The following is a 26,025-nucleotide window of genomic DNA, read 5'->3' as shown; positions in this document are numbered from 1 at the left end:
CGTGGTTCGAATATTGGACGAGGAAAAAGATAATTAAGTACGCGCTCATCACTTCATCAAAACGTCAGACGAAAAATTAACAATCGAGGAGTATTTAAGTTTAAAAAAATTGACAATGGCTCGTTCTTTAGATCTTGTTGGTTTGCTTCTTTACTATTATATGTGCTAATTTAAGATTTTTTTGAGTGCTATTTTGAAAGCCCCTAAATTGTTGTTTATAAAACTGTTTAGTAAATCGTTTATCATACATCTCAGACTAATAGATTCAATAAGTTATGTCCAATAAAAGAAATCGTTTTATCCTTACTTATTCTTGAAAGCGTAATTTAAAACTTACACTTAAAATAAATTATTTAATGCTAAGTATTCTTAAGCTTTGTTAGAATTGCTGTATTTCATGAATTAAATTCAATTAATTTATTCACAAAATCATTTGTTCCCGATATACTGCATCTCCATGTGACTACTCACGATTACTTATTAAAATACGTTACACGAAAATTCCAATAGTTTTACAAAAACGGTGTATCTTACCGAGTCTAAAAAACCTAAAGCTCATTCATGTGTACAAGTTGTATACCATTTTTTTAACCAGTTTGTAATGCTAATAGCAAGCGTTGAAGTTTACTAATTTGACCAAACGTAAACGTTCGATAAATATTTCAACAATTCAGCACCACCAACCAAATTAATTGACCACGGCGGGGCATGGTTCAATCGTGTGCTACCTCGTTGTACAAATTATCATAACAACATGCCCGAAACTAGGTGCAGTAGCAAACATCAACAGCATATCGTTACACAAGTTGGCAGCAAGCTTGTAACTTCGAACTGCCACCAACCAATTGAGTGTGCCTTCTGCATCCTCATCCTTTGCTTCGGGTGCGGGTTTATCCCTTTTTTCCCTTTTTTGACACAAACTAGACATCGTGCACAAGGGAACCTGCAGGCAACACCTGACGTGTAGTCCTGCGAGAGCACGAACACAACGCAATTGGCAGTTGGTGCACTAGTCGTGTGCTGTTGTTGCCGTTGTTCTGTGTGTTTTAATTTATCTCCGAGGCCCGTGCGAGACGAATGCATTTTTAATTTGATTTTTGCTGATGCTCCAAGTCTCGCAGGATTGGCGCTATAAATATACATAAAACGGACGTCCGGTAGGTTAAGGACGAAAAAGAATCTCATGGTTAAAAGTAAAAGTGAACCAAGCAGAGAAAGGAGAACACGGGGAAAATGGCGACCTCTTCAGGGGGAATGGTTACGCAAACAGTGCAAGCTGCCACTGCTGCAGCAATCCTGGAATCGAAGCGAACCAACACCAGAAGGCCACCTTTGAATTGCAAAATGGAGCTCGGCAGGTCACCATCTGGGCGACGGGGTGTAGACACTACCGTCGTCACCGGACCATTGGCAACCGGAGCGCGATCATTATCGGAACCGGACACACGCCTGCTGCAAAAAAAGGGCCCAACATGTTATCGATGAAGCTGTTGCAGGTCCGAGGTGCAGCGAGCGGTATAATTCAAATAAATGCTCCCATCCAGCAGAGCCCCATTTACCGTCGACCCGGTTTTTTCCCTGACAGCTCACTTACTCGGGGTGGAATAACCCGGTTGAAGTTATCTTACTGCACGCTGCAGCTCAACATCGTCGTTGATTGAGCGATGATTGAACGGTCAAACCTTCCCTCCAAATCGTTTGGAGCCTTCGTCCCCGGTAAATGGCTTCGTGTGTGAAAGATCCATTTAACCAGCGCAAGGCAGAGCCAGAGTGTGGGATGGACAAATTACGTCCCGAGCGATCTTGGTATGGTACAGCCTGAATAAGGTTCCCTTTTGGTCTAATCTTCTCATGGGTGCTATTTTAGGTCACTGCATTGCATTGCACTGGGCGTTCAATCAAACCGATCGCATGATCGCATCTCCACCAACAGTTGGACCAACCGACCGAGGGATCTCCAAGGAGCGGGGTAATAATTTAACTTCACTGTTGCCATATTTTTGACGAGCCCGCAAGGCAATCGGCTCGGTTGTTGTTTTGCAAAACAAACCACTGCGAACCGACCGAAACCATCCGCTCACGTTGAAACTCGGCTACGAAAAGAGTGTCCAGGACACTCGGCCACTCCCAGGACACCCATGCGAACCTGTCACGCCATCTCGTTCGAGCTTAAGGGCATAATGGGACCGCCGCAGCCACGTACGGATCATCCGATCCGATGGCAGCACAAACTATGTAAATAAACCTTCCTGGTGCAACTGATGCATCATGATCGTGAGGGCTGCACTTGCAAATATTAGACAAATTTGCACAGCACCAACCGAAGCTCCTTCCCTCGCCCGGAGGGGGCAGGTTTTACCCGTAATCATCAGCCGTAGCCCTATAATTTCGTTCAACAGCTTTATAACGCAAACTGTTACGCCTAGACGCTGCTGGGTACTTACAAGGGAAACCAATGCTAGACATTAGCGCTACGCGAGACCGCGACCCCGCGTGTTGCGTGATGATAGCGTGAAAATATCTTCGACGACCACTCGAAAACAATGTTTTGCTCGCAAAAGTGGAACGCGTAATTGAACACGTATTTCTAAGCCTTAAAATTTGCACTTGCTGTTTAAAGAGAGTTTCAATAGACGAAACACACACATCAAGAACATCATATTGCTGGGTAATTTTTTGGACGTAGGAAGTTTTATATAATTTCAGGTGATCGTTCTCTCACCTTCTTCTTGACGTAACGACCTTCTAGGTCATAAGCCTGCCATTTCTGGCTTACTAGACTTAATCTTACTAGGCAACCGGATAATCAGTCTTTGCTACGAGAGATTGGTCCGGATGGAATTCGAACCACAATTTTTGAGTGAGATTTTTGAAGCATATAAGAATATGGACCATCATCGAACGCGCTATAACCGCTTCGGGGTCTTGACTTGCTGCCTGAGTTATCTAAACCGCTTACGGGCAATATCCCGGCCTTCATGGAGGACGCAGCAACGCAATCACTTCATCAACTGTTAATTCCGTTTCAGAAATTCCTGACGGTTTCCTTAGCGTTCAATATACTTCAGGCTAGATGTTTCGCTCTTCGCTCAAGTCCCCAAGTACACCTGAAGAGCCTCGTGACAGCATGGTTTACCGACGTTCAGGTAGTTCAGAAACCTAGACGTTTTTTATGTTATAAACCTGTGGTAAACCGCGTAATTATATACAGATATGTAGTGACACGTGTTTCCACTCTGAACGACGCGAACTTGAGGTCATAATAGTTTAGAAAGCGATCCTGCTGTACCTTTAAGAGTTTTTGGGAAAAGTGAGATCTTCGAGCTAGTCGAGGCTAAACTCTGGAGATCGATGGATATTATGCCTTTATATTCAGACCGGAATGCCATATTAGAGATTCTTATGTAGAAGATTCCTGTGTTACGTTTACGTTTTCGTTCCTCAACATTGTGATCGAGTTTTTTTTTCTGAGGAAGAATTCTGGCAACCGGATGACAATCATAAAGGTGTCAGAATACCAGTCGGAGAATTTATTCGACCGTACGATTTTGTTAGACAATATGAGGTGCTTTCTTATAAAGTTTATATCAATCCCAAAACTAATCCTCCTGAAACTTTTTTGTAACCAAATGCTATTCTAATAAAATTAAGCTAATGGTTGACAAAGGAAAGATAATAGAAAGATGTACGACTTTGTACAACAAATTGCAAAATAGCTAAGCGGATTGTATTTTTCGAAGCCTCTGCACCTGCACCGTAATAACGGATGTGAAGAGCGTATGCATCATCTCGTTCCCGGCACGCTTAGTCACTCTCCCTGACCGGGCATGGTCCATAAACTAGCGAAGGGAATGAACACAAAATCGCACCTTCGATCGATCGATTCCCTTCAGCAACCGAACCGGACGACGGGGCACACTTCATTACGGGGCCATATATTTTTTTGCAAAACATCACCCACCCGCCTCTCGGATCGTTTATCGTTGTGCGAAAAACGACGCGAAAACGCGGCGAACGGCCTCGGGGTCTGGTCTTTCAAACGGAAGACCCACCTACGTTGAAGGGCTATTAATTTATTAATCCATAATCAAGCCCGCCGTAAATCTTTCTCGCAAGTGAACTTTTTTTGTTCCGCACTATTCACACCCATCTATTCGCACTGATGTGATAGAACCCGCTCATCATGTGATTCATCATATCACGCTGCTTTGCGGGACCATTGAGCAGCCAGCGGTTTCACCGAGTGGTCGGCAATGGTAATCAATACCGGTACAATTCCGTTTAGATACTTTTTGCGACTCTCAAATGATATGGTTAATGGAACACCTGTTGTTGCTGTTTAGAACGGTTTAGTCTCGTTAGTCTATAAATTGAAAAAGGAGTTGCACATAAATACTATCAAACTGATTAATAAGCCTGTATATCAGAAAGAATCTCATTCAGTGACTTAATTTCAGCAAAAAATCCCCTGAACTCCTCTGTTCCTACGAATACATCCCGATATGAAGTTATACTGTAATAATATAGCCTTGGACCTCTTGATTGTTTAAGCCTCTTTATCAATACCTCACAATATTCCTTTAGCCAAAAACACCTGGGATACGATGCCTTTTCACATGCTTCATGCAAAACTATTAGGTCTATTAGGTCTATTAACTATTATGTCTCCAAACTATTAGGAATTGTACATCAGCATAGGTTCCAATAGGTTTAAGCAATACAACCTGACCGTTTCTTTATGAATAAAAATAATCTCTTTACTTATTTGATTCTACGATCGATATCCGTCTGTAAATCGATATGTTCAACCGATTGCACAACTATTATTATTCATTACCAATTGTATGTAATATTCGGTCTTTTGGAGCTGGAACATCAACATCAAGCATTGCTAAATACATATTAAGTACTCGTATTGTACTGGCGCTAGTAGAGCGAATGTCAACGTTCCCAGTCTCTTAGTTAATTGTAGTGCGACACCTGTATACTAAACAGTAAGTAAATAAAAGATGCATAATATTTAAGACAAGTGGTAAATATAGCACTCGAATAACACTGGCAATTTCGGAATAAGATTTCATTGCCCAGAAGACTGGTTTACGTACGTTCCGTTGTAATCTAACCTACATCTTCGTTTTTTTTTTGGAACTCGAATGCAACGTGCTGCTCCTTTCCAGCGGCAAAGCCTGTAACACCTGCTTATCGTAAATCGTCCAAAGTTGCCAGTTCGGTTGATCGAGTTTCTTACCACGGATGTGCAGTGACAGGAAATTTGGCTACCAAATATCATTTTCGTATAAATAGCGCCATCTTCCAGCAGTCTCGATCACACCATTCCGTGACGGGATGAAAACGTTTGTGTTTCTGGTTGGTCTACTGGCCGTTGTTGGTGCCGAATGGATTGAGATCGATTGGCCATCGGTGCGTCCGATCGAAGAGTTCGATCACTACTGGGACCGTTTGCCGGCCGAGCTACAAGTCTACCGTACGATGCGTGGATCGCACCGCATCACCAACGGACAGGAAGCAACACCCGGGCAGTTCCCGTACCAGATCGCTTTGCTGATTGATTTTTCCCAAGGAACGGCACTGTGTGGAGGTTCCGTGTTGACCCGCAACTTCATCCTGACCGCTGCGCACTGCGTTGTGGAGAAAGCATCGACATTGGCTATGGGTGGTGTCGCCATCATGGGAGTACACAATCGAACCGCCCGGGAGGACTCACAGCAGCGTATTCGTTTCACGTCAAGCGGCATACGGCGTCATCCGCAGTTCAATTCCACCAGCCTTCGGAATGATATTGCCATTGTACGGCTGGATTCGTCGATGAGTTTCACCGCTCGCATCCAGCCTATCCGTCTGCCGGCTCGTTCGGACGTGCGGCTGTTTGGAGGGTACATCGGAACCGTGTCTGGATTCGGGCGTACCTCGGATACCAGTTGGAGCATCTCCGCTGTGCTCAGGTACACGACCAATGCGATCATGACCAACACGGAATGCGTTACTCAGTGGAGCTATGATACCATCTCGAACCAGAACCTGTGTATGTGGGGCACGGGTGGACGTTCTACCTGCAATGGGGATTCCGGTGGGCCACTTGCCATCCAGGATGGTGACCCGATTCAGATCGGAGTGGTATCGTTCGTATCTGCTCGCGGTTGTACCGTCGGTAAACCATCGGTGTACACTCGTGTCTCCAGCTACGTGGACTGGATTGAGGTCAACTCCGATTATGTTGGTCGTCCGTAAATCCAAGCATTTTAATAGATAAAACAACGAAATAAGGTTATAACATTAGCTTAAAGTAGAAGCTTTTTTTCGAATGGAGATGAAAGAAATAATTAAAAAAGGTAATCGTATGAAGCATCAAACAGAAGCACAGATGTGCTTTAACCAGCACCTTTAATCGATCCTTCCAAGTGACAATCATTGTTCAGATGTGGTCTGCCTTGACTTACAAGTGTCACATAGTAATATCCTTCTTGTGCTGGTACTACTTCAACGTTTGGCTTATTGTTTCAATGTTTCAATGATAGGTTGATGCGATTGGACTTTGCGATCTTCATAGGCTGCATTCAAAGGTTAGTAGTGAAGTCAAGTGATCAAACCAATCTTCTTTTCGATTCTCTGGTCTGGTTCTTCAGAAGCTCAGTTCAACTATATCCGGCGAACAAAACGATCCTCAAGACGTCTAACTTTATTGCTTCGGCATGGAGTTCGCAGTATAAACAATTTATCGCCATCAAATTATCACGGAGTGCACAGGCTAAACACTCTGGATTAGTCTGTCCTACAAACATAGCCTGTAGAATATCTGCAATAGTCAATGCATTGGTGGCGAAGGGCAAGTATCAAAAATCTAAAGAATAAGTCGACTTAACTAGACTTAATATTAAGATATTTCCTTTTCTTTTGTGCTTATTTACTTCAAATCACAATACGCAGCGATGTTTCATGTATATTAGTGATTCAGATATTGCAGATAACGCTTCAATATTTCGAAAAATTCCCTCTAATTAGAACTCATGTAAAATTTCAATTACGAACGAAACAAGCACTTTGCTCAAAACTTTGCCCAACAAATCCCACCCCACCAACACGTTCCAAAGCTTTCCTTCACGATAAGCAGCAGTGCTGCTATGGGAAACTTCCCTCGTTAATAAAAATGTCCTTACCGACCGTTGCCGTCCCGCTGGCAAAACCCGAAAGACTTGCAAATATGGCTGCCGTCCGAGTCGAAGAAATGAATAGCAAATACTTGTATTGTTTTCATTTTTTCTTTCGCGTGCGAGTACGCTATAGAAAAAAAAACGAAACGGTCCTCACGGTCCGGAAACCTCAGCTTCCCCACGCTGGTACTGATGATGGTCCGAGATGGTGCTGTTTTACAAAATGTAACGATGGCATGGCAAGCATACCGCGAAAGGAAAAACCTCATTAATTCCTTGAAGTCTTCGCCTATTCCTTGCCTCCCGGGCCGGGAGAAAATTTCCTCCCAGGCATAAGAGGCATTTCCTTTCATTTTCTCACCAGAGAACTAATACCACCATGAGAAGTGTCCCGATGCGCGGGAGTGTACGTGCAATTGACCAACTTCATCAGCATAGCACTGATGGACCGCTGGCAGAATATCCGTAGTTCTGGGAAAACCTTTGCGAATACAAAAAAAACACACACACAAACATTTCAAAAGTTTCCATTACTCGGGAGGAAAGTATTTGGAAAGAAAATTCGCCACCCTCTCGTCCCTATTCGCTGCAGCATCGTAACGTGTCTGTGTGTGTTTAGCGAGCAACGGAAACGGCAGCCATATTGATTTTTTTTTATGTTCCCTTCCACAACGTACATTCAAAGAGGGGTGTCATTTTTTCATTCAGTCACCCAAGAACCACCCGCCGCATGGTTTGATGCGCTGCAGGGTGAACCTGACGAGGGTGTGAAAAGCATCCCTAGAAGTGCGTTCCGGGGGCGGGCATTGAGTGGTTTTTCTGTCCACGGTTCGATGCTTCACCGGTGCCGGCGAATGAAATGCAGGGAAAAATCAAAGCAAAACCATCATCCATCCATCAATTACCCGCTGCCGTCAAACGAATGGGCGTTGACTGGATAGAAATTGTAAAAGACTACAGAAGCGTAAGCGGGTATGCTTTTTTTGCATGCTGTAATGTGTTTTTGTAGATTTCTATGCCGCATTTCTAAACATTGAGTGATTGCTCAAATACACAGCTATTGTGATAATTTAAATCGTGTTTATCAGGGATCGGCACAACTTTGAAGCTGCGGGTCAAACATTCCGATCGAGTTTTTAGACATATGATGTAGGTGTAGCCATTGAAAAAAACACTTAGAATGTTTCCAAGCTGTATAGGTTCTGCTGGTGCACGAACGTCTTTTCAAAATTATTATTGTAAACTATTCGGAGTGTTTTTTTTTTATGTTTCCAACATTTTTGTTTCACTTGTTTGCTTTTTGTTCCAATATTACTTGACTCAAAATACTTACAATACCTGCAGAATGTGACAAAGCATTGCTTTTCAATCGGATTTGGAACTTTTTAACAAAACTTTGCCATTCTCGAGGCTTGTTATCTGATATCGATAATCGTTACAATATGGACATCAAGTTTCGATTTGTACGTGAAATAATTCTTACACACAACTGCCTTCGTTACATGCGTTCTGAACTTCGCGTTGAAGCATAAGATTTAGTAGCGAGCGAGCTTTAGTTGAAAAATGTAGCCAAATATGACAAAGTTAATGTCAATGATGAATCACATATAAACATTGTTAGTGCCGTGATGGTGGTGAAGATATATTGTGTTATTTGTAAGGTCTTTCAAAATTTTCTATCGAGACGGAAAAACCTATTGGCAGGCCGCACTTTGCCGACCCCTGGTATAGAAACTCGAAATTTGACTCTCCTTTTTCAAACATTTGATTTTCTACGAACGCTTTTTATCGTTAGTTTTGATCTTGATTAGTCTCATAACAGAAAAAGGCAAGGTTTAAACCATAAAGTAGATGAAAGTGTGAAAAAGTTATACAGTTCTTTATTTTTGAATAGGCAATGGAACGTAACGGAATATTTCATGAAATATTTCATCAGTTTAAACTTGACAGCCATCATATGTACGTTTATGTTTCTGTAGCTGAAAGGTTGAAGTGCCAATTAGTACGATTTTAATTTATTATCTCCAAATATTGAAATAAAATCAACTAACAACTATATTGAACTATCGGATTACTGAAAATGATTATCACGTTTGTTTCTCGTGATGAAACACTTGTGAAGGCATTAAAAACAACGAATAAAAATTACACTCACGTGTTTTCTGCCTACAATTCGATCCCTTACGTCATCTTTCAAAACGTCACATTGCTACGATATTCGCCACCCGTATTTCTTTTCAAAATACGACAAAGTAGAAGCACCACGTTTTTGTGTTGCTTTCTACAATTGTTTGTATTTAGCAGTGCAAAAGCACTTGTTTTCGCGTTAAAACAGCTTGAAACGTTGCAAGCCTTTGTGCCCTTTGGTCTGCCAGTGAAAACCCACCAGAAAAGCCTTCCAACATGACTGCTCGTTGTAAAAAGCGGCGTAGCAAAAACAAAGCCATCCGCCGGGTTAAAAACAAGGCGAAGGAGGTAAAGAAATTGAAGAAAATGCTCGGATTCATCGAAGAGGATGCAACCGAGGGGAATTTGATGGACAAACTGAAGGATATTACCGAGCAGAAGAAAAAGGAACAGGTAAGTCGAATCTGTTCTCATTTTAACGTAAGAATTTACTAAACGGCTCTGATACCCCCACTGCGTGTACAGGAGCTGGAGTTGTTAAAGCAGGAAGCGCTGGAAGAGCTAATCAAGGAGGAAACCAAGGAGATAGTCAACCACGAGAAGTACGTTACGGTGGTTCACCCGAAGTCGAACGTCAAGCACGTGTACAACATGAAAACAAAACGGGATCAGTTTGGCCAGTATCCGGTCTGGTATAACGTGAAGAAAGCGCGCAAGAAGCAGTTGCTTCGCGAGGGTAAGGCTACCAAGCGCAAGCAGTTCCGTGGCAAACGTATGCACTTTATCGACCGGACGTGCAATTGGAAGGCACTGCTTGGGAAATAAAACGAAACTTTGATTGTTATTAGTAACACAAAGAACGTAGATCTATATTTCCATTCTAACAACGGTACATTAGCAGCTAGTGAGTGTAGGATAATAGTAATGCATTTCGCTGATTTGCGTATCAAATACGGGGAAGCGATTGTTCAAGGAATTGGTAAGCATTCCGAAACAATTCCAACGGGCTCGAGCAACAATGTACATAGCGCTTAACAAAACTAAACCAACCGACCGGCTGAACGTGATGTTCTCTTCGACAGTTGTTACTGAATCGTGCAGTGATTGAGCAGCTGTCATGTTTTCGAAGCAACCGGTTGAGTTTCTCCCGGTTCTGCGGGTGTACCGGCCATCGCTTCGGTAGCACTGTCTCCCGAACCGCACTCATCACTATCCGGTATAGCGTCCACGTTTTTGATGAACTTCCCGCTGGCAAACCCAACCAAACCGCCACCCAGTGCTGCGAGGCCACCCGCCTTCAGTCCAACCACCAGCCCAATGGGACCACCGATGCAAGAACCGAGGAATGCTCCGGCCAGCGGATAAACGGCTTTTTTGTATGCTAACGCTTTCTGCAGGGCTGTTACACCGGCTTCCACCTGGATCTGTGCTACATCCACGTTCTCCTCCACCCGGGTCACCGTTTCACCCTGCTCGTGTACCAATTCGTGCACCTTTTGATAGAGCTCCTGAATGTCCTCCATTTCGTGCTGCAAGTGTTCCATCTGACGGAGACATTCCTCTCTTTGGCGTAGCTCGTGCTCCTCCATGTTGTACGAGCTGGTAATCTGAGGAACATATGCCAATCGTCCGCCTGTAGGAAACTGCGCACTACCCGCACCGGAAGATATTTCCTCATCGTACTGTTGTTGCTGATAATTTTGTGCTGACTGTGCACGCAAAGCTTGCTGCATAGCTATTTTTGAGAACAAAACACGTTCGAGATAGGGTTAAAAACAAGTCCGTAACTTTCCTTCCCACTGTTGCAAAGCGTCTCTTACCCAGGTATTCGGCCATGCTGTTGAACGCATCCTTCTTTGTCGCCTCAATCCCTTCGTCGAAACGGTCATAATCGCTGACACGCAACCGTTGGCGCACTTTATCTATTTCCACCAGCATGAAACGGATCTGTTTCACAATGCGTGTCGCATTTAGCTGCTCTCGTTTGACCTTCTCCCAATCGTTCAGTGAACCCGCCTTTTCAATGTTGCATTTGTGGTTTCGTAGCTGCGTCAAGTACTGTGGTATCGTTTGGTTAAATTTGTCGATCGATATTTGCGCTAGCTTTAATGGGATTTTCTCGTCCACTTCGTTCGATTCCATATTTTTCACTGGTCTGTGGTTACGGAACGGGACGGGCCTTCTACCCACCAAACACGGAACTGTTGCGTTGCTACACGCTGCTTTGTATAGTACTGGCACGATTCTGGTGATGAAACGCACGTAAAACTAGAGCGCACAACAAACAGAGTTATCAAAACAACGAATTAACGTCAAATCTTATCAAAATCGAAAGTGGAAACAAAGAACGCAAATCGATCGTGATTAGATTTTACACTGCTCCGTTCCCTCCCTGTTTTCGAGGCTGAATCACTGGGTTTGTTTTTGTTTTTCTTTCTACGCATTCTTTTGACGGTTCGATTTCTTGCATCGGGAGGTGTGTCTTTGCTAAGTTTGTCGCATACGAAGAAAAGGCTGCGTTAACCTTTATGTACATTAGTGATGTTTGGATCATATTTTTTAAAATTCAGTTACGATCGTACAATCGCGGAGAAACGCAAGCACGAAGTACGAAGCAAGTACATTTATAAGAAAACAGGCAGTGATAGGAGAAACGAGTATACAAACGGCTAGAGCCGGTACCAAATTTCATCTGATTTTCACTAGGTTTGTCCTGGGACTTGCAATTCACTGGATTACCTGACCCAGGCTAGTGAGTGGATATAGCATTGGTGTTTACTAATTTTACAGAAAATATATGAGCACGGTTGTCTTTTATGAATTCATCATAATTTTTACAATTTAGAAGCCTTTAAAATGCAATTGTTTCACAATTTTGATGCTTATTTTTCGACTTTATTGTACTCATAATTTGCGCTCTACAAAACGCAACACAAACAACGGAACGTAAAATTTAAAGCAAAAGTTTACAGTGTTGTAATTCAAGTAAAACAATGGTAACATAATATTCAAAAATTATAAACTTATTCCGTCCTTCTGAAACATGCAACTGCCATGTTTGAACCCGTTTTCAAAGTTGTCCCAATTTGGAACACGATGAAAATGGTTGCTCTCGCGTTTACAAGCGCCAGAGTTCAGTTCTCTGCAACACAGCGTAGCTTTGGGTTTTTAGGGGTGGTTGCGTGCCTGTGTGTGTTCTTCGCGTCATCGAGTATCGGTGGCGATAGGTAAACAATCGGAAGCAAAAATATTCCAATATTCGTCGTAAGTGAAAAATCACTTCCTTTTCCCTATACTACCATCGTGCAGCAAGTAGATTAGCTCCTCAACTAAATCCCTGTGCAGTAGCAGCGAAAGTCCAGCGAACGGAAAAACTATGGAAGGAGATGCGCGTTTCGTGGTGGATCGGACGAACGATCTCGAGGAGCAGCTATCTCCCGGTTTCCAGAAGGCTTACACCTTTAGCCTGCCGACGGTAACGCGACAGATGCTGTGGGACTACATGTTGCATCTGATGAAAGCGGTTTCCGGCAACGATAGCCACCTGAAGGCGCTGTAAGTAACGGTGCGATGCGGTGATGCCCGGGTGCGCGCGCTAGTGGGCGCTCGCGGTTGTCGCAGGTCTTGGCGCGGTCAACGGATCCTAGTGTCGTTTGTGGAACGTCAATCTGAATATGGCAGATATGTTTGGTGTCTGTCATTTGTGTGACCGTCAAAATTAACGTCGGTGACTTGATGCTTGTCCGATCGACAGACAGGCAGACGAACATTTGTTCCGTTCAAAACAATTCATACTTCGTGACACCATGACCACCAGCGCCTAGAACTCCCTTATAACACGAAAGAACCCTCTAACTGAGTGTGTCCTTTTCTTCCACTTGCAGCCAATCGTGTGCGGAAAACAATCCCGAGTATGGCGACGATTCGGTCGGCTGTGTGCAATTGCGGCGCGAGGACTCCTACTGCACGGTGAAGGGTCAAATACATTCGATTGGCCCGTGTGACGATGGAGAAAATATGGAAATCAAAATCTATACACTGACGGTCACAATAGACGAGGTGCACCATAAGGTGGAATCGGCCGCGTGCGACGATTGTGCCGAGCTCGGATTCTGCCAGCACACGATCAGCTTCCTGCTGTGGCTACATACGCAAGACCAGCCCGGTACGCATCAGGATGTGGAGTGTTTCTTCCGTTCACCGCTCGCTACCGAGCTGGAGCAGCTACCGGAAAAGCCCCCGGTCAACAAGACCAAAACCAAAAACTTTATCCGCGAGGTTGTGCACGGGCTGCAGACGGAGGACATTGACTGTCCGCTGCGATGGAACTTTTCCTCGGCTAGCAAAAAGTTCGCCAACCTATCGATCCACGAGCTGATCATTTGTGGCGTGAAAAATCGGTACACGGTTTCGCAGTTCTTTGAGCATGCGCAAGCCGTCGTCGCGTCCGCTTCGGGTGTGCTGGCGGATAAGGTGAAATTTCAACCGCGGTTCCATCCATGGTTCCAGGAGCTACGGTACGGGCGTATAACAGGCGCGAAGGTGTACGAATGTACCCTGCCGAAGGTGTCGCCCGAGCTGCTGCACGAGAAGATACTCGGCTGCAACAAGGAGATGGATATGCAGATGCAGCGCAAGAAGCTGGCCATTCGTCAGCGGCTGGAGAAGTACACCAAGCGAACGTACGAGAGTCCGCGCATCACCATGAACGCCTCCTTTCCGATCATCTTCAACGTGCCGGACGGTATCTGCACGCAGCACGTGGTGGAAATCAAATGCCCCAGGTCGCACGAGAACATGAAGAAGTACGTCACCAACGATGGTAGCCTGCAGGAGAAGTACTATCTGGAGATGCAGGTCCACATGCTGATGTACGGCGTCTCGTCCGGAGTGGTATGCGTGGCCGATCCCAACTTTGAGACGAACAACGAGCTGTTTATGCACTCGTTCAATCTCAACAAACCGTTCGTGATGAAGAAGCTCCAGAGAGCGCTCGAATACTGGGAGAGCCATGTGTTCCCGGAGCTGATGGCGAGCTGGTCGGAGTGAGCGCATGCAACGTGCGCTTTGGTTCGTAATTCGGGCGCCGATCCCTCCACAATTTGAGAAGGATTATATCTATGTAACGTAGGTTCGAACAATTACTAAGACAACCATTGCAGTTTTGGGAATAGAAGCGACAACCAGCAAGACCGGGAAAGCATGGCATGGTCCACCTTCGTTGAGATGGGAAAAAACAAGCAACGGAAAACACAAGTTCGATTTTCGGTAATAGTCTATTTTTAATCTTCCTTCTTTTGACAACATTACACAGATAGAAACACAAACACACCACTCGCACACATACGCACACACACACATACACACAGGCAATAGCATTTTAAGGACAATAAATGTAAGACTTTCATTCTATTGAACATAGCACGTCGGAACGGAGTTAACTTAAAAGGTACTGCTGCTATTGAACAGCCAGCCATTGCGTCGTTAAGATGATGTTCCATTTGTCCGCGATGGAGTCGCGCGTCCACTACTTCAGTGTACCCGGTTACCATAATTTACCGAGGGAAATATTCGTTGGCTCTGTAAAACATACCAATTATTCGGGGTTAGTGTGTGACACGGTGATTGAAGTTGGGAAACACATCCTTACCAATCGTGAGACCTGTGACTTTAGCACCGAAACAGCATCCATCGCGTATTGGATCTTTTTGTTAAGCTCCTGTCTATCGTCACGGGAAGCCATCTGCTATCCAGATAAGCAAAAAGAGGATCTTATTGGGAATGAAAACTTACGGCAGAACAATCCGGCGAAAGCTCACCTGTTCCAACTTCCTTAACCGAATATCCAGACTGTCGTAGTCGACGTTCAGATCATTCTCCATATCGCGCGCTTCTGTAGCGAGGTCGTTCGTTTCCACTGCAATTCAAAGCAGAACCAGCGCATGAATAAGAGACACGAAGCTCTCGGTGTTCCTCCCGAGCATCCCGATGCTACCTACCGATCTGTTTGCAACTTTGTCGATCGCTCTGCAGCATAAACCCTTCACGGCATGTACAGTAGTACGAGCCTTCGGTATTGTAGCACGTCTGATCGCACGGTTTGTGCTCCTTACACTCGTTCACGTCCAGCTCGCAGTACCTGCCAGTGTATCCTGCCGGACAGGTGCAGCGGTCCGGTGCAGTACATCGACCTCCATTTCGGCAAGGCGTTTGACAGACAGCTGTGAAGACGGAACGCAAGGAAAGTTTAAATCCTGAACGAAGTGAAGGAAATCACCCTGGCAAAAGGAAGCAACTTACGCTTAAAACACCCATCAGCGACGGTTGTTGTTGTGTCCCAGCCAGGGCAACAGGCTCGCTTTGCAACCGGCACCATGTACGTCCTTACAAGAGAGTCGAATAGAATACAAATCGTTATCGTACCATGTCTGTTTATAAGCTTCGTGCGCTGCGTGCCACGTGCGTGCCACTTACCGATGCCCGGAACAGTTGGACGGATCCGTGCAGCGGCCGTTGGGGTACGTCTTTATCACCGACTTCGGATGGATGTAAACGATGCACACGTTTCTGTTGCTGTGAAAGAAGCATGCAAACAAACCAAACATCAACAAAACGTGTAAGCGGCAACAGATTGACAAGGAAAAGGCACGTTCTTGTGCGATGTCGTGAGAAGCAGAATGAAAGAAAAATCTAGGTAGCATGGTATAGAAAAAGTGTCTGTACTGAAATAATAGATGAAGAATTGTTTACATCCATACGAGACATGAAGGGTGAACAGATGCACTTCTCGGTTAATCGTTTAATCGTTCTTCAAGGCCACTAAATGACCGAAGGCCTGAGCACCGAGTGTGATTGTTCTAAAGATTTATCGGGTTTGTCTTATTGCAAGCGCCTGGCCGTTATGAACACATTTGCACGCTGCACTAATGCGACTGGAAGTGGATTCGACGTTTTGTTCGCTTGTTTTGAATTACTCGTTGGAAAACGTGACGGCAAAACCTGGTGATTGACATTTTACCGTCTTGCGTATGCGACACATGCCGGAAATTGTACTGCAAACTAAGCTGAGGCGCTTGTCTGTTTGCTCAATACGCACCTTAATGTGTGTTGATACACGATCGATCAGTTCAATCAAACACACCAATACACTATTGACCGCGCGTAAACGTAAACTGTGCACCACGTCCAACGTTGCTAAAAATGGTTGGCTAATTTTAGGAAATAAATAATTCCCCAATCCCTCTTTTCCCCTCCCCATGGCTCTCGTCCTCCGCTTGAAGATCGCGCTTAAACGGTCACTTCCTGCCACCGACACTTGGACGTGTCAATATACTAACAAGCGGCACCATCACCACGAGATAACGATCTGATGAGTGTCTCACTTCAGCGAACCCTGCGATCATTTGCAACTCTCGCGCACACCCCCATCGTAGGTCGCGATCGGGTTCTCTCGATCAGATAGCGATTTGTTGAGGTTTTAATTTAACCACACACAAACACTCACCCTCCATCCGATAAACGAAGTGAACACGTGTGAAGGAGTGAAGAAGTACATCATCCAAGTAGGAGTCATCTCATAGAGTGAGCCGTTGTGTGTGTGTGGTTGCCGTTTCCTCCCTGCGCGAGAAGTTCTCACCGGTAAGACGGTGCGACATTCGCGGACGATTTGTTTTGAATTTCCCACTTTTCCGCCAAATTTACGATCACATCAAATGATCCTCCCCGAACGTAATCTTTCACTCGCTTGGAAGTTCTCGCGGCGAGAGAGATCTCCCACTGTCCCTCTCTTGCTCTTTCTGCTTGCATTTCTCACGCGATCGCGGGGACAGATCTCACATTCCCAAGGATGCTCTAATTGGCAGAAGGAAATCATCGGCGGTGAGTTTAGTTTTATCAAAATCGCCAATTAAATCGGATCGGGCATGGTGACGGACGCGCTCGTGTTTGTTGGGTTTGCTTGCTGTGCATTCGGTGGGAAGTGTATTGGTTAAGCGCCGATCGTTTTCCAGACGCAGGAAAAACATCCCAAATTGTACGTATCCTGAACCTTGTCCTGAAGTAAGTCGAGTGCTTCTCGATCTTTTTCCTCCCCACCACCCCCCAACCCTGCTTCCTATATTTGTTGCGTGCGCCAATTTTCCGCCCGCTTCCGTAATTATATCGTAAGCGGACGCGCGTAAGTGTGATCGCGCTCGTGTGAAATGTGTGTTTATTTTTATGAAAATATATACGCGCGATCGTGATCATAATCGAGAAAGTGTCCGCGCCTAGCGCCACACTCGATATCGGTGTGTGCAAATATGTGTGTGTGTGTGAGAAAGAAAAAATGTTCAAAAAAGAAAGCGAAGTAGAAGAAATATTTGCGTGCGATGTGGGGCAAATTGTTTTGCGATGTTTTGTTTTTCTTCCTCATTTTGTTTTGTGTAGTTTTAATGTCTGTTGCAATGTTTTGAAATGTGGGTGTTTTTTTTTTGCTTCTAATTCTTGCCCGTCCTCAAGTGATCGGTGTGTTTCGTATGTTAATGTGGCATCTCAATCGCTTTTCCTTATAGTTCAATGTCTTCTGTTACCGCCCGTTGAAGGTACGGGAAACAGTCGTTCGATTCGAAAGGGACCAAACCCTACTTTTCTCCCCCGGTTCCGTTGCCTGGGTTTGTTCTTTAGCGCGTGTTTATTAATAAATTCAATGAAATACGATCACGGTGGGTCGATGCTGCTAATCTGATATTTAGCCAGATTGGCTATGGCCGTGCGCTGCATCTGTTACGATAGTTTGCCGGGTTTTTTTCCTTTCTGAATGACAGACAATAAATATGCATCGGTTCTGCCCAGCCACAATCGCCTGGCGGTACGGCGGACAACATCGGCTACCGTAGGCGCGAAGCACGTTTGAAGTTCAGATTGTCGCAAATGTGACTTGCGTGACAATTGGCAACGGTCGGTGTTTGGTGGAAAGAAGAAATAGATCGGATACGAACTGCTAGTTCTCACTCTAGTAGGTCGGTTTATTGGTGAGTACGGTGGATATTAGCCCAAAAGTTTAATGGGATGTGTAGTTGCGCTCTGGGATCCTGAAAGACCTTTAGGGGTTTGATTGTGACTTATGTTTGTTGGATTAAAAATAAGATATGACATTTTTGAAGTAGTTTAAACATGGAAAGAGTCATGAAACATTGCGTTATTTTCGATTTAGTAATAGTTTATCCTTGCATAATTACTATGGTAAAGAGGGTAGTACACTGTGAAATTTTCGTAAAAATATTCTAAAAAAAAAGTTACAGTGTCTACTTTATAGTAAAGTCTACCCGAAGTTCATAAGACACTTTGTTCCAAAATTACTGGCTGATTAGAGAAGCAGTGTTGTGAATATCAAAACTATGCTTCAACTATCAACTATGTTTTCCGAAATATGTTTTCGAAATTCTAGGACATTTAAGCTTGGCAGATTTGTTTTTTTCTGCCCACAGTTTTTCTCTTCCACTCTCCATAGTAAATTTCCAATAAATAAAGAAATAACCTTTTCGGGGCAAATTACTTTCTGTAAAATTTTACTCTAAATGTCGAAATAATCGTAGAAAAATCAATTATCAATCGTAACAATTCCAAGTGCTTCGTAACGCGAAAAGAAATGTTCGATCCATGAATACGAAATATAAATGATGTTATAAAGGGAATTCGACTCACGCGAATCATGAATGAGATAATTCATGAATCTGAATCAAGTAAACCCAACACTAATTCCATCTAATGCATACATTTCTATAAATGTTAAAAAAGACCCCTGAAAATCACTAACTATGAGTATATTGCTCCCATTAGAAGTGAAAAATAATACTTTATAATATATTTATGTATCCTTCCTGTTCTCTAAATTCCCCTTTTGATGGGAATGAAAGTGATGTGAATGAGAATGGGAATGAGATGTGAATTGCCATTCAAGTTTGGTAAAAATGCAATAGGGGTATTTAACAAATATTATTGTTGAGAAATAGACATCAAAATTCAGACAACCAAAGTTTAATGTTGAAATGTAACATCCGAACTTCAACTTCGGAATCTCATGGAAAACTGATCAGAGTCTTGTTCTTAAATCAACCTTTAACACTACTATACAAATCTAGTTAAATACCACAAAAAAGCTTCAAAGGACATGAAGTTAAGTTCAAAAAAGTATAGTTTTATACAATGTTTATAACGATCTCATCGTTGGGATTAAAATTCCTGCATTAAAGGGCACGCCTCACTGATTGGAATCCTTAAATCACGCCAAACCGCGTCACGGTGCTAAATTTAAACCCATTTTAATATCGTCAATTATCGCTTTAAAAGTGCATTCTGCAGAAGAAATCATCCCGCTTCGTTGGCCTCCCCTTTTTCGCATGCTAAACACCCGTCCGCCGATGGGAGTTCTTTCTTTCCATACAAAAACACATTGGCCACACGTGGAAAGCAGGCTAGTAAAATCTTAATTAAGCCGTTACCCACGAAACGTACCCCCGGTGCTGGTACGGGGTTTGCATTCCGAGTGCCTCCATTGCCCTTCGACACGACACGTATGCGGCGGGTGTGCATTAAATTGCATCGGGGGTTTTACTTGTAGTTGCAATCATCGTCCACCACGCCACCCCCTCCCAAAACCAGGCCTGCGTAATCGTCGTCCTTGTTGGATTGAACCGGGCTATAAATCATTCCCCGTTCGAATCACTTGGCTGATGATTCGCAACTGCAAACGATCAATCAAGGTCCGTGCCGATTAGCTGGGGTCGATCGCATAACTCACCACCACCCAACGCCAGCCTCGCGGTGTGCCAGGGATTCGGCCACTACTAGGGTTGGGTGGAAAAAAGGAAATGGCCGATTATTTTAAGAACTTACTCCCGACTCCCCCTGGTAACACACGGAGAAGATATCACGCTACCGCGTGTCAAGAAGCTTGGCTCAGGAGTTAACAGTGTTGACTTTATTAATCAACACTCCAAGGTTTGCCCACTGCTGGAACTGATGACCTGCGCGAGTAGCAGTAAACGGAAGGTGCAGAGGGTGGTAAAAGAACAGAACAAAATAAATCCCAGTTCCCAACCCGTCAGTCCGTAAATATGCACATATGATGAGCTAATCGTGTTGATAACATGAGGCATATGCAAATGGAGAAACCCCCGTCCAGGTTATGGCCAGAGATATAGCCATCAAATGCAGAACCACACTCGGCACTTCTCACTTAACATTCGGGATGAATCGCGTCCACTTATATCTCCATACGTCACGGATCGCATAAATATGATGAAGTGGTATCTCCATAAATGGGTGCAAAGTTGTTGCAGCTCCACAACTGCCTAGTCCTTTCGGTTTCTCAGTTGGAAGCGAAACCTCTTTCCCGCACACTAGATTGAGTTTGAACAAGTGTGTGCGGAACGGTATCTATTTGTCAGCGCCTTTTTTCGTTTTCCTATTCAAATCTTGCTTGTTCTCACCTGAGACAATAAGGAAGTTAGTGTGAGGAAATTATGCATACAACTGGTGAACCACTGCAACATCATAACAGGTGTGAATTGGGACATCATTTGGGGGTTTTAGCACGTTTTGAGGCATAAAGCATGAAATTTAGCGCTTAATAACTTAAAACTTAGTTGGCAATAAATTCAAAATATGTTAGTGAGATGAAATAATGCAAATAATTTGAACTTTGATTCATGATTATCAGGAAGAATATCTTCATCGTTTCTTCTCTGTTTAAGATCTTTCTTTTATGAATACTGATATGGTGTTAACAAACTAAACTCTTTCACAATAACGTCAAACTAGAGTCTAACAATGTTTTCTCACCTTTTGAAACTGATAGCTTCAAAAGATACCACTTCCTCACACCAATTAACCACCAGTTTGTGATCGTTTTACCTTAGCATCTTGTTCCTCCCTCTCTTTCACAAAAAAAGGGCCAGCTCTCGTTTTGCTGTCGAATTGTAAGAACATACGAAACACATGTTCACCGCGTAGTGCCCTTCGGTCTATCGCCGACGTCGTCGCCGATAGCTATGCCTTCGCCCAGACGGTGGCCCCAGTTATTAATAGCCGGACGCGTGCGAAAGTGTCGGCGAGGGCGAATTTTTATTTTTCCTCCTTCCTGCCCACCGTTACATTTCGCGCGCGCTCGTTAACGTTAACACACGCGGGACGGTCGCGGCAAAAGGCCCCAACTCGCGGTGGAAGTCGAAAGAAAGCGGGGCCGGGAAAAGCCTGTCTGCTGAGGTGCAGTGCTTGTGTTTGCTTGCACGGGGTGGAAACACGCGGAAGTAACGTCTAACGTGTTGAGGAAGATTATGAGTCACAAACGGTGGGCCATGCGAGTCGGTCGACTCGGCCAAGGGTTTGGCCAGGATGTGAATTATGTTCGAATGCAGTCCGTCTGCCTGGTACGCTACTAGGCTAATGGGAAGGAAATGTACCATTAAAAGTATTGCACGCCGTTCGCTAGACGATTGCGCTTTTGGGCAGTGTGTACCGAGAGAAGAGAGAAGCGTTGTGCAAAAGATACACCGTTTTCGAATAAAAATATGCTGCCATAAAACAAAAACCCTTCCATCAAATCACTCATCCACACCCATAAACATATCGATAATCGTTTTCCATTTGAGTAGTAGCGTGTTATAGCACCACGATGAGTTAATGCTGCAGCACTTGCATTATTGCATTACCACATTGCAGCGTGTGCGGTGCGGTGTGTAAGGCGAGCGCAATAATCACGACTTCCATGTGGGCTATCCACATGTAGAACTCATATTACACCAATCATTGTCCGGTGACAACAGAACAACGACAACGACCACTACGAAAAAAAAAGACTTATTATTGACTCATAGCCATGTCGATAGAGGGAAGTCGTTGCAAGTCACGCATTCAGTCGCACTACGCACTGTTCGGTTCGGCTTGACCGGAGCCATCTCTTTATGACTTATTGCCTCCATTATTCATTAATCCGAAAGGGAATTGTCATTAGAACGCTTACTGCGGGGTGAGCCAGTACGGTTGCGGAAGGTTTTGTGGTTTTGATTGATGTGTTTGTAGAATCCCATTATCGTGGCATGGGAAGCTCCCGTAGGAAAATCCCTTCCTACTGAGAGAGAGAGAGAGTTGCTGATTTATTTCTTACATTCTTACTGCTTCTCATGTGGTTAATAGATAAATCTGTGTTTGAAGAGTAGGAAGTGTTGGTACATTACTCCACTCCAGATTGCTTTGGGACGTATCATTACATTTAATTTTGAACTTTATTAAATTGAAATCCTAAGAGTTTTGACGGGATTAACTGCTGTTACTATAAAGTTAGAACAAGTATTTATTTATTCCATTTTCTCTACGAAATACTCCACACAAGTCTACAACCTGGAGGTCTTAGACGAAGTAGGCTTGCAGAAGGTTATGGGGTGAGGTTTTATTTAAATCATTTTACTCAATCTTTCATAAAAAAAGCATTCTAAATGACATTTCTTAAAATTGTCCTCTTTCCAAAGTAAAATCCTACAATATGTTCTCAATGCCTTTAAGACGCCTCAAACAATTGCTATAAAATCCTTGTACGAGACCGCATAAATTCCATTCCACTAGAACCTTTTTTTATTGCCGCACAAAACTGTCATTTGTTTCCCATCATCAAAATAAACGACACCGTTATTGAGAGATTTACTTCCCAACTCCAAACAAGGTGTCGGAGCCCATCAATCAGTTGCTCGCGCCCCATAACAATTCGTCGGCCGTGTATGCTTGCTCCCAAAAATGCATTTGCATGCAAATGGGTGCAAAAGCGGAAAGCGAAAAGTGTCCCTGCCATTGGTTCTCGGTGGTGTTTCGGAACAGAATCCATGGGTTGCGTCGGTCGACGGGACGCCCCGGGTCGCCATTTGTGTTCCGTGCAGATACGCTGAATGCATTTCACCACATTCCTTGTTCTTTCCGCTGTTTGCTTTCGCGGAAAGCGATTTAGATTTCTATCAGATTATAAAATAAATAAACCAGCTACCCCGAGCAGCTGAGGGATGTTAGTGGCAAACAGAACAATCAATGTGCTTGTTGGTTTTTCTGGAACATCAAATGTTGCGACACAAATCAGCTTTCGGTTCAACCGCTTGCGGTATGGATGTGGTTTTAATTATAAAATCCACACACAAAATAAAACATCTCCCAGGAAAAAAAACAATCACAAAATTTGCCTGCCAAACGTTAAAATGTCTTCGTCCGATCTTTTGCTGCACAAGCGTAACAGTCTTTTTAACCTTGATCCTGATGGAGAACGAAAAGAATAGCATTTCCAATGTCGGTGGTTTAGACACCGCGCCGTGCGGGACGACTGTGGCACCAGCGGTTTAAAATAAAACCCTCGGCAACATCGCTCCAGCAGGAAGAGAACCTTCACACCGCCCGGCATTAAGAAGTCGAAGAAGTTACATTAATCTTCTCCAACCCGTGAGGCATCCTGCATGGAATCCGTGGGCAGAGATCCGTCGGATGGAAGGTCTTTTTTGCCACGGTTTGAGATGATCATTGCATTCGTGCACGGCTCGTTCGAGGGGAAGAAATATTAATACGACAGACGGTAAACGATCGTATCAGACAGCTTGACGGGCGTACTAGTAGGCTGTGCTGGAAGGATGCCATAAGCGGGATTTTTTTTTAGACAGAAGGAAGTAAGCCATTTGTTTTGACATTTTCTATTACTAAACAGTGAGATCTAACAGCCATAACAAATGAATCTCAAGTGAGTGATCGTTGAAAATAGCTCTTAGTACAATTTGTTGTACTAAAGTCGTCAATCGTGTGTACTATAAACTATCATGTTTTATAGCAAATATTGAACCATCAAATCAAGGTATTGTTGAATTCCTTCCTACCTGGTGGTGTTGGATGGCTGGCGGGAACCTCCGGACAGGTTAGTACCACTTCGTGTTAGCATCCGGTTGACGGGACGTGCCGCGGGTATGCTACCATTCCTGGATGTCCTGCGCCAACCGTTCACTCCCGGTTGCTGCTGAGGCGGCGACTGACCACGATGGTGGCGCCGATGCTGGGGTGGAGTTTCCCGGTGTCCACCTTGGGGCTGTCCATGTGCCCAGTGCTGTTGCACCGTTCCCTGGTACGGTGGCCGATAATCGGTACCAGCGCCATTACCGTACCCGGGGCCACTTATTAGCGAGTAGTTTAAGGACGTCTGGTTCCGGCTTCTACTCTGCTCCGACCGTTGCCTATGGGCGTGATGGTTGTGGTTGTGGTGATGTGGGAGATTCTGCTGCTGGTGCTGACTCCTCGCATGGTGATGCTGAGCGGTGTAATCATCGGCTTCTTGCAATGCCCGCGAGAAACTTTCGACAGCTAGCACAAGCAGTGCGCCTGCCAGCACCAGATGGTGCGCCAATTTCCTGCCCATCGTTAACGGCCACCTATGATTATGGCCACTACACTATCGTGCACTTATACCTTTCGCCTTCTGGGCTGTCTTTGTTGCTTTCGCTTTTTTTTTTATTGCGCCGTTGTTTTCGAACCCCGCCAAGGGAACACTTGCGTGCGTGTCGGATTACGAGATCAGCAGTGCAAGAATGTGGTAGCAAAACGGGCACGGACAAATGCGCGCAATTATTTCCAGCGCCCCGCGAATCTTTCGCACACAATTAGAGACCCTGGCGCGCTAAGTACTAAAAGCATGCAGCAAAGGGCTATCGTTGCACCTGGATGACCCGTGCACGGATGGTTCGATTTTCTCACTGCCTTGTTCCGCACCTTTTTCGCAACGCGTATCACAATCGCAAACGGGCACAAAACTTCAACCCTAAGCACAATTCGCGCCCGATTTGGGTACGCGATCACACGCTATCTTCTCACTGCAGCTTCTTCGCCTAGTGCCGCTTCTGTGACCGGCGGTCAAACGGACGGTAATTCGATCTAAAAGCACACCAAACACGCCAATGCAAACACGTGCGTCGATCAAATTACCGACAATTTTCGGGAAAAACGGCACAGCAAACACAAACACTTTCCGCAAAGTTGCGCTAGCTTCGCATAGATGCTGCAAGGGTCCGCTGGGTGGGCTCGCTTCGGTCGACCGCTCTTTTGCGCACGGCAAACACGCGGTCGAATCACAAGATCGTCGTCGGTACACACAACACCGGCTGGCACAATGCTCACGGGCGGACTAAAATCTCGCGCTCGCGCGCACCCGATCCGTTCTGGCGATGGCGATCAGAAGGCAAACCCGGCCCGAGAGTGGTTCAGCGGTGCTTTGGTGGTTCTTCCTGCTTGATGGTCTCTCCCTTGTGCGCATGGTAAACCACCCTACAAATTACATCTTACCCTCTCGCGCTTTCTCTTTCGCTCGCGTCGATGTGCTGGAATCCTTTGTGATGGGGTTGGGTACGTTTACTACGCGTACAAGTCGTTGCGGCTCGTGGTTAGAACGAACGGTCGTATGTTGGTGTATCATTTTGTGACCGTCGTGTGTTTTTTTGTTTGTTTCGCTTGCAAAGTTTATTTTTCTGTTTGCTGATTTTGCTCTCTTGCTCTCTTCTTTGAATGGTGAAGGAGCCTTGTGGAGGATCATTATGGGAGCTTCTGGAATCTTAAGTAGTCTCTTATGCTTTGATTTTCCCATTACAAAACATTTTTTGCTAATTAGGTATTTGTTTAATACAGTTATACATTTTAATATTTTAATTAGAGTAAAACTTTTGCAAAAATTACAAAACAA

General features: G+C 44.5%; 5 protein-coding genes across 5 annotated transcripts; 3 read left to right on the top strand and 2 right to left on the bottom strand.

Moving 5' to 3' along the window:
* Positions 1-5,346: 5,346 nt before the first annotated feature.
* Positions 5,347-6,249, top strand: LOC128712094 (brachyurin-like). Its single transcript, XM_053806990.1, has one exon. It carries the CDS (start codon positions 5,347-5,349, stop codon positions 6,247-6,249), a length of 903 nt encoding a protein of 300 aa, XP_053662965.1.
* A 3,323-nt stretch (positions 6,250-9,572) lies between these two features.
* On the top strand, positions 9,573-10,121 carry LOC128712095 (protein LLP homolog). The gene is made up of 2 exons (XM_053806991.1): positions 9,573-9,749; positions 9,822-10,121. The coding sequence occupies exons 1-2, from the start codon at positions 9,573-9,575 to the stop codon at positions 10,119-10,121; spliced, it is 477 nt and encodes a 158-aa protein (XP_053662966.1).
* Positions 10,122-10,411: 290 nt separating this feature from the next.
* Positions 10,412-11,438, bottom strand: LOC128712093 (syntaxin-17). Its single transcript, XM_053806989.1, has 2 exons — positions 11,117-11,438; positions 10,412-11,031 (listed from the first exon to the last, which is right to left on the bottom strand). Exons 1-2 carry the CDS (start codon positions 11,436-11,438, stop codon positions 10,412-10,414), a joined length of 942 nt encoding a protein of 313 aa, XP_053662964.1.
* A 1,234-nt stretch (positions 11,439-12,672) lies between these two features.
* On the top strand, positions 12,673-14,345 carry LOC128712091 (uncharacterized). The gene is made up of 2 exons (XM_053806987.1): positions 12,673-12,851; positions 13,181-14,345. The coding sequence occupies exons 1-2, from the start codon at positions 12,673-12,675 to the stop codon at positions 14,343-14,345; spliced, it is 1,344 nt and encodes a 447-aa protein (XP_053662962.1).
* Positions 14,346-14,828: 483 nt separating this feature from the next.
* Positions 14,829-24,711, bottom strand: LOC128712092 (epidermal growth factor-like protein 8). Its single transcript, XM_053806988.1, has 7 exons — positions 24,179-24,711; positions 15,771-15,869; positions 15,597-15,679; positions 15,296-15,517; positions 15,116-15,213; positions 14,947-15,042; positions 14,829-14,876 (listed from the first exon to the last, which is right to left on the bottom strand). Exons 1-7 carry the CDS (start codon positions 24,709-24,711, stop codon positions 14,829-14,831), a joined length of 1,179 nt encoding a protein of 392 aa, XP_053662963.1.
* Positions 24,712-26,025: the final 1,314 nt, after the last annotated feature.

Source organism: Anopheles marshallii, chromosome 3, assembly GCF_943734725.1.
Source record: "Anopheles marshallii chromosome 3, idAnoMarsDA_429_01, whole genome shotgun sequence".
Classification (NCBI taxonomy): domain Eukaryota; kingdom Metazoa; phylum Arthropoda; class Insecta; order Diptera; family Culicidae; genus Anopheles; species Anopheles marshallii.
This window is presented reverse-complemented; position numbering and strand designations above follow the sequence as displayed.

Excerpts from the sequence above, each read along its gene's own strand:
- LOC128712092 (XM_053806988.1), bottom strand. The coding sequence starts at position 24,711 with ATGGGCAGGAAATTGGCGCACCATCTGGTGCTGGCAGGCGCACTGCTT. Across the intron at positions 15,870-24,178 it reads CAGCCATCCAACACCACCAG|CAACAGAAACGTGTGCATCG; the intron begins GTAGGAAGGAAT and ends CTTCTTTCACAG. Across the intron at positions 15,043-15,115 it reads GGTTAAGGAAGTTGGAACAG|CAGATGGCTTCCCGTGACGA; the intron begins GTGAGCTTTCGC and ends TTATCTGGATAG.
- LOC128712095 (XM_053806991.1), top strand. The coding sequence starts at position 9,573 with ATGACTGCTCGTTGTAAAAAGCGGCGTAGCAAAAACAAAGCCATCCGC. Across the intron at positions 9,750-9,821 it reads AGCAGAAGAAAAAGGAACAG|GAGCTGGAGTTGTTAAAGCA; the intron begins GTAAGTCGAATC and ends CTGCGTGTACAG.
- LOC128712091 (XM_053806987.1), top strand. The coding sequence starts at position 12,673 with ATGGAAGGAGATGCGCGTTTCGTGGTGGATCGGACGAACGATCTCGAG. Across the intron at positions 12,852-13,180 it reads GATAGCCACCTGAAGGCGCT|CCAATCGTGTGCGGAAAACA; the intron begins GTAAGTAACGGT and ends TTCCACTTGCAG.
- LOC128712093 (XM_053806989.1), bottom strand. The coding sequence starts at position 11,438 with ATGGAATCGAACGAAGTGGACGAGAAAATCCCATTAAAGCTAGCGCAA. Across the intron at positions 11,032-11,116 it reads CAGCATGGCCGAATACCTGG|CTATGCAGCAAGCTTTGCGT; the intron begins GTAAGAGACGCT and ends TCTCAAAAATAG.
- LOC128712094 (XM_053806990.1), top strand. The coding sequence starts at position 5,347 with ATGAAAACGTTTGTGTTTCTGGTTGGTCTACTGGCCGTTGTTGGTGCC.